This window comes from Rattus norvegicus, chromosome 7 (genome assembly GCF_036323735.1).
Source record: "Rattus norvegicus strain BN/NHsdMcwi chromosome 7, GRCr8, whole genome shotgun sequence".
NCBI classification, from domain to species: domain Eukaryota; kingdom Metazoa; phylum Chordata; class Mammalia; order Rodentia; family Muridae; genus Rattus; species Rattus norvegicus.
In genome coordinates, this window is record NC_086025.1 from 132,846,073 (window position 1) to 132,858,187 (window position 12,115).

General features: G+C 46.1%; 1 protein-coding gene across 2 annotated transcripts in view; it reads right to left on the reverse strand.

The window, feature by feature from the left end:
• Lima1 (LIM domain and actin binding 1) overlaps nt 1–12,115 on the reverse strand; it is a 99,788-nt gene that overhangs the window by 65,517 nt on the left and 22,156 nt on the right. For both annotated transcript variants that reach the window (NM_001191615.3, XM_006257354.5), the window contains exon 2: nt 304–452. In NM_001191615.3, the coding sequence (NP_001178544.1) occupies nt 304–422 (119 nt within the window). In that variant the 5' untranslated portion in view covers nt 423–452. The remainder of the gene's footprint in view (nt 1–303; nt 453–12,115) is intronic.

Consider the following 12,115-nt stretch of genomic DNA (forward strand, 5'->3'; position numbering starts at 1 on the left):
ATTCACGGGGCTCCCCCTGCCTCTGCCTCCTGAGTGCTGGGATTAAAGGTGTGCTCCACCATGCCCAGTTCTAACAAGTATCTTTGGTGTTTATAACTTTTTCTTTCCCTCAGTTAAATAAAAATTCAAAGACAGAGGAGGTGACGTCTGATTGGTGCCATTCTCTCCTCTACGGCGGCCTGTGGGGTGCATAAAACCCGGGGGTGCTCAGTCCAGCCATTTGACATCACTCCACCCATTTTCCTGACAGGTGGTAAATGTGCTCAAGGCAGACGATCCTTCTGGACCAAGATCAGCACTTACTTGGAGAATATTTCCACAATTGTGGACGACTTGTTCTTGTTGACGAGAGAAAGTTCTTTGGCTGTTACTCTCAGTGACAGGGAAGTCCACTGCCGTCTATTAAACGGAGTCGATTCCATCTTGTCTACGGACTCGGAGACAACTGTGGGCTAGAGAAAGCGAGAGAATATTAAACGTAGGTCAGGGTCCCCAGTGCTCAGGGACCGGCAGCCATGTGAGCAAAGCTCGGGGCCAAATCAACAGATCACGCTCCTCTGCTGCTTTCCTCAAGTTCGTGTGACCTCTGTCGGATGAGTCAGAATCTTTGGGGTCCAGTTTCCTGTAAAAGGAGGTCAGAACAGATGATCTCTGAGGTTCCATTACAATCCCATCGTTTTATCACTGGCCCTACTGTGCAAGCATCGGTTGGCCCTTTTCTGAACCTAAGTTTGGTTCCAAAGTCACATTTGGAGTGAAATTGTCCTTCTCTTTGGAATAACATCCTGGGAGAGATATAATCAGCATCTCAGAGTGAAGCCCAAACTAGGCTCTGCCTGGTCCACAGGGTTTCTGGTCTCTGTCTTTCGTTCGTTCGTTCCTTCCTAACTTCCTTTTTTCACCTACAGCCATTCCCTACACACAAGAACACCGACCCATTGTCATTCAGGAGAGAGCTGGGGACGTTGAGTGGCACAAGAGAATGACTAGCTCTCTGGTATTGCAAGTTTGTTACTTTGGGTTTTTTTTTTTTTTTGTTTGTTTGTTTGTTTGTTTGTTTTTTATTTCACAAGATTTTTTTTTTTTTGTTCTTTTTTTTGGAGCTGGGGACCGAACCCAGGGCCTTGCGCTTGCTTGCTAGGCAAGCGCTCTACCACTGAGCTAAATCCCCAACCCCTTCACAAGATATTTTTATTGATTTACATTTCCATTTCTCTGAACACTTAGGATGTTGAACATTTCTTTAGGTACTTCTCAGCCATTTGATATTCCTCAGTAAAGGACCCTTTGTTTAGCTCTGTACTCTTAATTTTTTTTTAATCTTTATTAACTTGAGTATTTCTTATTTACATTTCGATTGTTATTCCCCTTCCCGGTTTCTGGGCCAACATCCCCCTAACCCCTTCCCCTCCCCTTCTATATGGGCTTCCTCCTCCCATCCTCCCCCCATTACCGCCCTCCCCCCAACAATCACGTTCACTGGGGGTTCAGTCTTGGCAGAACCCAGGGCTTCCCTTTCCACTGGTGCTCTTACTAGGCTATTCACTGCTACCTATGAGTTTGGAGCCCAGGGTCAGTCCATGTATAGTCTTTGGGTAGTGGCTTAGTCCCTGGAAGCTCTGGTTGGTTTGAACTCGTTATTAGGGGCTGGGACGCTGCTCAGCAGGGAGAGATTGCCCAGCTCTGGCAAAGCTCTTGGCCCCAGCACTGCAGAGTAGACCTATACTAAATGCTTCGAATTGGTAGTCTTAAGTACAAAGGCATCAGACTCGAGTGTGGTAACCCAGGCCCTAAAGAAGAAACACTGTTCCCTCTCATAGGTGACTGTAGCTTGTCATGTGTACATTTCTGTGTTTAAGTTAGAGTGAAGGACTATAGAAGCCTGGAGGCAAGGAGGGGCCGAGGGAGTTCTGCATGGGTGGGGCAAGTCTTCGGTGGGCAGACAGTAAAACACATGGAACGTGGAAGTAATGTGGAGGAATACCACAGGTGGAAAGGTTTAAACGGTGATGGGTTTGGGGGAGCGAGGAAATGTGGGGGGTGAAGAGGAGGGTCAACCAGAAGGGAACGTGCTGCTTGAGAAACCAAGCAATATGATGATAATAGTCTGGGTGGAGGTGCCCTGCATGGGAGGGCAATGCCGTCCCAGAAGCCATAGGGTTTTATTTGCTTTGTTTTTAATTTTTATTGGATGTGCGTACATTTGCACATACATGTATATATGTGCACCATGTACATGTCTGGTGCCTGTGGAGGTCAGAACAAGACATCAGAGCCCCTGGAACTGGAGTTCCAGACAGATGTGAGCTGCCATGCAGGTGTTGGGAATTGAACCTGGGTCCTCTGCAAGAGCAGCCAGCGCTCTTAACCTCTGAGCCATCTGTACAGCCCCAGGAAGCCATAGGTTTTAAATAAAAATCTGGGTCAGAGCATCTTCTATTCACAATGGTTAAAGCAGAGACTTGACAAAGCAGTGAGGATAAGCGAGTTCTGAGTGCAGGCCTCAGTCCTAGACGGGACACTGCAAGAGGAGGGGGAGGAATGTAAGAGCCATAAGACAGACAGCGCCACAAGACGCCATCTTCTGGATGTGAGGACTCTCAAAATCACCAGTACACAGAAGCTGTGGTCACCTGAACAAGATCTACACACCAAGGACGGACACGGAACTGGGAAGCTGATTAAGTAGGTAAAGGCATTTGCCACCAAGCCTTACCACCTGAATGCTATCCCTGGGACTCACATGGTCGACAGAGAGAGGCTACTGGCATGCACAAGCCCCTTCCCAAAACAGCCAAACAAAAGCTCATTGATTGATCAATAAGATACAAACCAGGGGAGGAACTGACTGGGAGAAGCAGAGGCCCAGTAGGAGTTGGGTGATGCATGAGGGTGGCCAGGTAAGTACGATCACGATACATTGTGTCCAGGTAGATAACTGAAAATGTTTCAACTCTCATAATCTCTTTAGCTATAGCATCTTCAAATGAAAAACAAGGATAGCCTTTGTTTTTCTAGGATTTTACTGTAGATTTAAGGAGATAATGTATTTTAACTATTAGACATACTTTAGTATTGTGAAGAATATTTTAAATGTAATGTAGTACCATTGGTTCTTATAATTATAAAGCCTTTTAAATGACTGGGTAAAGGATACATTTAAATTAAGAGGGTAAATCCTCTACACTTAACATTCCTTTCTGGAATTCCTTCAAGCTGAAGAACATACAAAGTGTCCCCCTGACACCACTCAGGTCCCACCTGCTCACCTGGAGGTGGGGTTTTCTTGCCCTAGTAATTACCAAAGGAGTTCCAACCTTTGTCCAGAAGAGGTGAGATCAGAAACAAGTCAATACTTCCTTATTTGAATAGGGAAGAAAAACTACAGATTAAACAGCTGTTCCCTTGACAACCACAGAGCAGGACTGACCCGTAGAATGCATCCATTAGAACTGCTCAGCAGCTTTGACAACAGACGAATACAGAGGTCTGGCCCAAGCTCTCCAGATCACCTTCTGAAGCGACCCTCCACCCCCACAGGCAGTGCTGCCCTTCCAATCGAAGCCTTCTCTGAAAACAACACCGACTTTTTGATGACTTAAACCTCACGTTAGAAGGTAGCATCGTGCACAGCAATGCAGACAAGCCCGTGTGCGAGAGACACACATTCACGTACAGTTTTTCTTCACACCTGAGGCTTGTGTTTTTTCTCAAACTTAGATTTGTTTTTTAAAACAATTCGTGACAATGGGACGAGCAAGATGAGGAGGGAATGAGACTCCTACAGAATACAGTAAGGGTGGAAGCTTTGAACATGTATGTCTCTTACTCCTGTGACCTCAACCTGAGCATACCAGACGGCACATGTGACACACGTGGGTCTCCCCTTCCCGACTTGGAAGTTGACAGACTGGTCAAGCACCGTCAGCATTTTCTCCAACTAGAAAAAGGCAAGGAAGCAGCATGCAATTCAGCCAAGTGTCAAGACCGGAAACCACAGCAGTTGCCCTTCGAGACAAATTTAGGAAATGTTGACCAACACTTTAGGACAACATTTGGAAAAATCCTGCCTCCCATGTGGGTGTGAATATAAATGTCGTCAGTTCTTTCACAGTGAACCATTATAGATAAAGGAAGAAAAAAAAAAAAAAAACCGAACGAAGTATGTTCTCAAAGCTGTTCATAAAAAAGGAAACGCAGAACCAGACGCAGCAGTATGAGTCTATAGTCCCAGCTCTCTTCCAAGCTGAGACAGGAATGCTTGGGCACCCGATAAGACACCATGCAAAGGACATGAACAGCAGCACTCCCAGGCGTTCCTGTACTAGGGTCTTTCTGGCTGGCCTTCCTCCCAGGCGTTCCTTACTAGGGTCTTTCTGGCTGGCCTCGGATTCTCAATCCTGCTTCAGCTTTTCAAGTGCTGGAATTACTGGCATTTGCCACCGTGCCTGGATGTATTATTTGAAGGATTAGAGATGATGAAGTTTATTTTTTTTGAAAAAAGCAATTCCCAAGTTCCTGGTTTTGGTTACAGAATGCTCAGGAAATCCATATGCTCACCTCAGTCGAAGGTTAGGAGAGGCACACCTTATATTCCAGCAATGAGTAGAGCGTACCCTAAAAGCTGAACAGAAAGCTTGTCTCCAAAGAGTGCTCATGATTTATTGACTCTGTGGCCATCTACACAATTACACCACGAGGCAACGATGTGGCTAGAGGCGATGCATACCTCTGGCTTGGTGGGAGGAAAAGACATTAGCTTGACTTGGGGTTTGCAGAGTGGAAAGAATTTGAAAGTTGAGGGCAGAGGGGTGGGGAGGGGGAGTGAATCTGAGGGGGAAGCGCAGTGCTGGTGTCTGAGGAAGAGAGATTCCAGGCAGAAACGGACAGAAGGAGGCCAGGCGGGGAAGAGTTTTGAAAACCACGGGCAAGGAATCTGGGCCGTCTTCCAACACTGGAAAGAAGCAGCCTGTAAGTGAACAGAGATGGAGTCTAATCCTTATATGTATGACCTTTAAGGCAAATAAAAATCTCCCTCAGCTTCAACATTCACATCTGCGGGGCAAGAAATCTATTGTGCACGGTAGTCTGCGGCAGAGCATGAGAAGTTTCTGGAAGGACAAGACACATGTGAACATCATGCCCTATAAATGATTATTCTGGCCAACTATGGTGATGCTTGCTTGTGGTGGCAGCAGCAGTGGTGTTCCTTCCTACCCGCCCCAATGTTCTGGGTTGGAAGACCCCTTTAATTCATCCCTGGACCACCTCGATGCAAATCTATACCAGTTAGTTTTCAGTGAGGGAACAGTGGATCAGCACAATAGCTCAATGAGTAAAGGCGCGTTCTGCCAAGCCTGATAACCTGCGTTTAAGCCCCAAGATCTGCACGTTAGAAGGCAAGAACTGATTCCTGCAAGCTGACCTCTGACTTCCACATCTGTGTCTCGGTGCACATGCACTCGTGCAAGCGCATGTAACATGATTAGAATTTACCCCAAAACAACGGTAACAGCTATGGACTGCTCTCTCCACAACCTGGATTCTGCATTAGTGGAATAAAACCAACTGAGAACCAAAAATATTTTCAAAAACTTGCACATGCAGGGTATGCTAATGCATCCCTGTATTCTCAGTACTCAGGAGGCTGAGACTGGGGGATAGTCATGAGTTTAAGGCCAGTCAGACCTGTGCCAAATAAAACAAGAAACCATCAAAGAAACAAAACCAAAAAAAAAAGTGTCGCACCTACATACACTTCGTGCACAGACGTGGGCCGTTATCCCATGATCGACACACACAACACAACTGTTTGACCAGCACCTGTCATGGTAGGTGTCATAAGGAGTCAGTGATGGCATGAACTACACATAAGTTATATGCAAACATCACAGTATTTACATAAAGGGATTGGAACATCCACAGCCCCACAGACTTCAAGAGACAGCTGTTTGTTATCAAAATAGTGAGCCTCAGAGGCAGTCATCCCTACTTCTGAGAGAAACTAGTTACTCCTGGCCACTGTACACAGGGAACTCAGCTATTCTGGGCTTAAGGGTATAGAATTGCCCTTCAGCCATCCAGTCTTTCTAGATGAAACTCTTTCAGACTCCCAAACCAATCTTCTTAGGTCGTATATATAATAAATATATAAAGTATACATAATAAAAACATTTTACATAAAAATATAAACATATATATCACTGAGCCATCTCTCCAGCCCTTATTCAAACTCTTGACATAAATGCAAATCATATGAAAAAATGAAGCCTTAATAACTTGAAGCCAGGTGCAGTATTACAGGCAAGCCCTTGCAATACCATTACAGAAGGTAGAGATGGGAGGATCACGAGTTTGAGGATGGCCCAGTCTGAGTAGTGAGATGCTGTCCTTGTCACCCAAATAAATCCTATAAACAAGCAAGAAGCTTCACCTACCAGACATAAAAGGCTCACTGTTTTATTACAAGATAACAGACAAGTCTATAGGCATGTCTGGCTTGTCCCTGCCACTGTGGCTAAGATAACGTCAGCCAGCTGTCTGTAGAAATATGTATCCAGACAAAAGGATAATTGTAACGCCAACCAAATTCCCTGAGTCAATAAGGATGTAGATGTTTGTATCGGGACAGAGCCTCTTCAGGAGCATGTGATCCCTCTTTTATCTCCTTTTATGGATAGTTTGTATAGAAAAGCCATTGTGGAACTGAGAAGCAAATTCACAGTGGAACTGCTAACTAACCAAAGGGTAGGGACTAAGGCTACACTTGCTGAGCAGACTGCTCTCAGCATTCACATTCATTTACTGAGTCACACATTACCCAGGCCAGGGATAAAATTCGGAGGCAAAGAAGCTCTCAGACACAGCCTTTCCCCCTTCTTGCCCACAAACTCTCTCAGACACAGTCTTTCCCCTTCTTGCCCACGATCCGGAAAGTAGCTGTTGCAACCTTCCAGCCAGCCTTTTTCTCCACCCCTCACCCCTGGACTAGAGATTGAGCCCAGGGCCTTGACTGTGGGGGACAAAGGCTCTACTGCTAAGCCACAGCATTCAGGCCCCTGACCATTCATCTTCCCTATACCCTGCCCCAATTTTGCCCTTCTACTGAAGGTGTGGGCTATTTCTGATGACTATGTTTCTATAGCTATAAATACATATCTGAACTCAGACATGACTTTTTAAATTACTCTTTATCTTAAGCTTTCCCTCTCACACTCACTTTGCTCCTACAGCACTCCAGCTCTCCCTTGTTCCAGTTGGTCATCTTCCATCCATTGCTCTGGCCTGGCTCCATCCCCAGCCATTTCCTGACGATCACTGAAGAGAGCTTATGATCAACACAAGGACCACAGACCGGTTCATGCCTTTAATCCCAGCACTCAGGGGGCAGAGACAGGTGAATCTCTGTAAGTGTGAGACCAGCCTGGTCTACAGAGTGAGTTCCAGGATAGCCAGGGCTACACAGGGCTGTCTCTAAAACCAAACTGAAACAAAACAAACAAAAAAGGCCAAAACTGAAAAGCTTGCAAGAGCCATGTTTTAGCTGTTCTTGCCTCTGCTTCCTGGGGGCTGGAATTAAAGCCACACTTTAGATCTTACTATCTCCTTGTCATCTACAGAGCTAATTAATTAGTCCCTCAATTTTGAAATTATCTTTTTAATGGTGCCCTTCTAACGCAAATCGTTCTCATTATCGCACAGAAGCCTCCCTGCTTCCACTCAGTCCTGTTCCCAGCGTCACTCAAGGCTCAGATACTCTTCTCCTTTAAACTCTCACCTCGCCAGCGAGACAGCCCGGTGGGTGAAGGTGTCGGCTTGATGAGTGGGATACCTTGTAACCACATGGTGAAGAGAGACAGTGGAGTCCCATAAATTGTCCAAACACACACTGTGGCGTGTATGCATGTAGCATAGTATACACACACACACCACACACACACACACACACACACACACACACACACTACTAAAATAACATTGATCACATCACACAAGTCTGTTGATATTTAGCTTCAGTTAAATTTTTTAAGGATTTATTATTTTTATGTTATATATACAGGAGTGTCTGTGCGTGAGCACCACGTGTGTGCAATGCCTGAGGAGGCTAGAAAAGATCACCTGATTGTCTAGCACGGGAGTTTCAGAGCTGCTGTGCAGGAGTAGGGAGCCAAACCCAGGTCCTCCGGAAGAACAGCCAGTGCTGGTAACCACTGAGCCATCTCTCCAGCCTCTGGTTTGGTTTTCCGAGGGTCTCATGCCGTTTCGGCTGGCTTCAGACTTGCCGTGTAGTTGAGGCTAACTGAATTCCTGACCCTCCTCTCTCCACCTTCAAGTGCTTGAATTGTGGGCCCCAGCTAATCACCGTGGCTAGCAGTGGTCTGTGATGGAAAGGGTCTCAGGCTCTGCAGTCACCTCTTAGACTCAGCTATGTGCATAGTGAGTGCTTTCAGGGAAAGGAAACTGGAACACACAGCTTGTTTACTAAAGAAATCGTTGCAAACTATGAGAAACCACTGACTACAGAAGCAGACGCGTCCTTAGCCTTAGCGCTGAACTCAGAGCGGTGCATCCCAGTCAGCGCTGCCGACCTAGCTCAGGTGCTTCCTTATAAACGCTAATGAATAACTATGAGTTATTTACAACAAAGCCGGAGTGTAACCAGAGAAACCGAAAGGAATTAAGATGAGAAATGAAAGAGAAAAGAAATTTTAATTCAGTAGGTCATAAACTTAAGTACATACAAGAATCACTAGGGAAACTTGTTTGAAATAGTGACTTTTTTAGGTTCTTTCCCATGATTCATCAAGTTGGAGAAGGGCCCAGGAAGACCACGTCTTAACCAGAACCTTGCAATGATTCTAGTACTCAAGGTTTTCCCCCCATTAAAGGTTGGAAAACACAGAATTAAAGGGCTGGAGAGGGGTATGTACTCCAGAGAATTAGGAAAGGGGCCACACAGAACCCTCCCCCAGCATCCGGAAATTTAAAAGTAACCGAACCAGTATGGTAGTTCCATGGCGTAATCCTAGCACTTGCGAGGCTGAGGAAGGAGGGTTGCCTGCAATTCCTAAGCTCACCTAGAACTTCCCTTCAAGCCTAGACAGCATGAAATCATTGCGTCATGAACGGCTCTCGATAATAAAATCAGGTTTATTTTCATTACTTTTTTTTTCATCCGGTTATTTAATTTAAAACGAGTCTTCTGAAAGATGTACAAAAGTAGCCAGGTGTGCAGACACACGCCTGTAACTCCTCGTTGTGGACCTGGAGGCAGGAGGGTTAGGAGCTCCAGGCCAGCCTTGGCTACATAGCAAGTGTTTGTATTCTGTCTAAGCTCCGCCCCAACTGCTACCCCGCAGCAGCCAGGTATGCTCCGCCCCACAGTCGCCTAGCAACAGCCAGCTGTGCCTGACTATATAAGGGGCTGCTTGGCCCCTCCTTCTCTCTCTTACTCCCCTCTTACCCTCTCTTACTCTTTGCTCTTTCCCCAACCCGCCTCCACCTGCCCACGTCCCGCCATTTCTCTCCTCTACTCCTCCTCTCATTAAACCTCTCCACGTGGAACCATGTTGTCTGGGTATGTTCTGTCCAGGCACAGGCCGAGATTCGAAACCTTAACAGCAAGTATAAGGCTGGCCTGTGCTACTCAGTTCTAAAGGAAACCAAAGGGGCTGAGGGTTTCCTCAGTGTCAGGGATGCATTGTTCTTGCAGAGGACCTGGCTTCTGCCACCAGAACCCCTGCCAGGCAGCTCACAGACCACAGGCAACTCCAGCCCCGCAGTGCACATCATTCTCACACAAACACACACGCACATACACAATTTTAAAAATAATAAGACGGGGCTTGAGTGGTGTCTCAGTGGTTAAAGCTGATTTTTCAGATGACCCCAGTACCTACATGGTGGCTCACAACCACCTGTAACTCCAGTCCACACAAACAAATAATAAAATAAAGACTGAAGTTTTCTTTCTTTTTTTTAAACCAAACCAAACTAACCAACCAACCAAACAAACCCCAGGCATGGCAGTGGGCACTTTTACTCTCAGGAGGTAGAGGCAGGCAGATCTCTCTGAATTTGAGGCTGGCCTGGACTCTAGAGCTAGTCACAGGTCAACCTCAGCAAGGTAAGACACTGTCTCAAAAACAAGCAATTTTTTTTTTCTTTTTAAAGCTAGTGGTTCAGCAGCAGAGCACTCGTCAGGCTGTAAGTCAAACCCCAGCACTTGGGGCAGGGAGGGAAGGCAAGGGAAAGAAAAATACACAAAGGTAAAGGCGAAAGGAAGAAACAACTCTTCCTCACCGCCTCAGAGTTTCGGCCATCTTTGCACATAGGCTGGGGCAGTGAGGAGCCAGGCAGACAGCAGTGCACAGCTGGAAAAGGGATTAATAAAAAACAAAAACAAATCCTGGACGCTGGGTATACAGCCCTGTGGTAGAGTGTTCGCCTAGCATGCGTAAGGCCCTACGCTCCACCCCCAGGACCGAAAAACAAGACAAAATATTAAGTTAAAAAGAAATGTCGTGATTTGGCATGCGACTGGCGGCGATCGGTCAGGTCCATGTTTTTTCACTGGTGAGCCACAATCGGAGTCTGATGGGGGCTCACAGCAAGCACTCTGCTCCCTTTGGCTTCTCCCATTCCCCTTCTTATAAAAACTGATCATTGAACATCAGTAGTTACAAGATTTTTATTCTAACATCCATGTTCTCCTGGCCTATTTCTCAAGACCTGTCATACATCTACTCCATGCTATGTGAGCCAAACCCATGAGACCCCTGTGGTGCCAGAGATTGCAAGACTTAACAAAACAGAGAAATACAAGCCGCTCCCTTAGGAAGGACTCTGGAGCATGTCCTGCCGTGGGTCCTGAAAATCAGCATTGCATCTGGAATAGACTTTAAATAACAATTTAAAAATTATTCTGGGAAGATAATAGGCTTGGGCTCTAATCTTGCCTCTGCCACTAATTAGCCAAGTGACCCAGGAAGACACCTGTCTGGGCCTTGTCCTCCTCCTTGTGTAAGATGAGAGACTTACAATGGCCTAGTGTTTTTTCTAACTCCAGGGCACAATTAGTGAGTTTCAAAACCAGTTTCAGGAGTCAGAACCAGTTTGCTTTGCTCTTGCTTTTGTTTTTGCAAAGCTGAGTACTGAACCCAGAGCCTCCAGCACACGGCGTTCACTAACTCAGTGAGAAAGCTCACTGGGTTACAGCCTCAGCCCGTATGTCTGTCTTAATGAGAAGGAATAGAAGATTGTAGCAAAGGCTACCGTGTTTGATTATGCTATAAACATCCTTAAAAACTACGCTCTTGTTGAGCTGTGTGTGTGTGTGTGTGTGTGTGTGTGTGTGTGAGAGAGAGAGAGAGAGAGACAGAGAGAGACAGAGAGAGAGACAGAGAGAAAACTGGGTAGGAAGATAAAATATTTCTGTTCCTTTTGTTTGTCTGTTCCAGGCAGGGTTTCTCTGTGTAGCCCCAGCTGTCCTGGAACTCACTCTGTAGACCAGGCAGGCTGGGAACTCAGAGATCTGCCTGCCTGCCTCTGTCTCCTGAGTGCCGGGATCAAAGGTGTGTGTCTCAATGCCTAGCGGAAGATGGAATATTTTACACTGTGAGACACACTTATGGAATCGTAGCTTGACACGTGCTGTGAGGACATAAGCAGCTGGAATGCTGTGCACTGAGGGGGGGAAAGGACAGTGGTACAGTCATTTGGAAAAGGGCACACTGGTCCTTCAAAAGATTACACATAAACGTCTATGTGATTCATGGTTTTTTCTCGTGTGTGTGTGTGTGTGTGTGTGTGTGTGTGTGTGTGTGTGTACATACTAACATATAAAAGAATCTATGTACACGCACGGATATAAACATTCAAGATAATGTGTACATATATCACACTACCATGTCACCCATCCCTAACAAACACGCAATTCTTTTACGTCAACTAAAAACATAATGATGGTTGTGATGTGCACACCTCCAATTCTACCACTCAGGAGGCTGAGGTAGCAGCACTGTGAGTTAGAGGCCAGGCTGGGCGCCACAGTGAGACTCTGTCCAAATCAGTCAGTCAGTCAATCAGTCAGTCAGTCAGTCAATCAGTCAGTCAG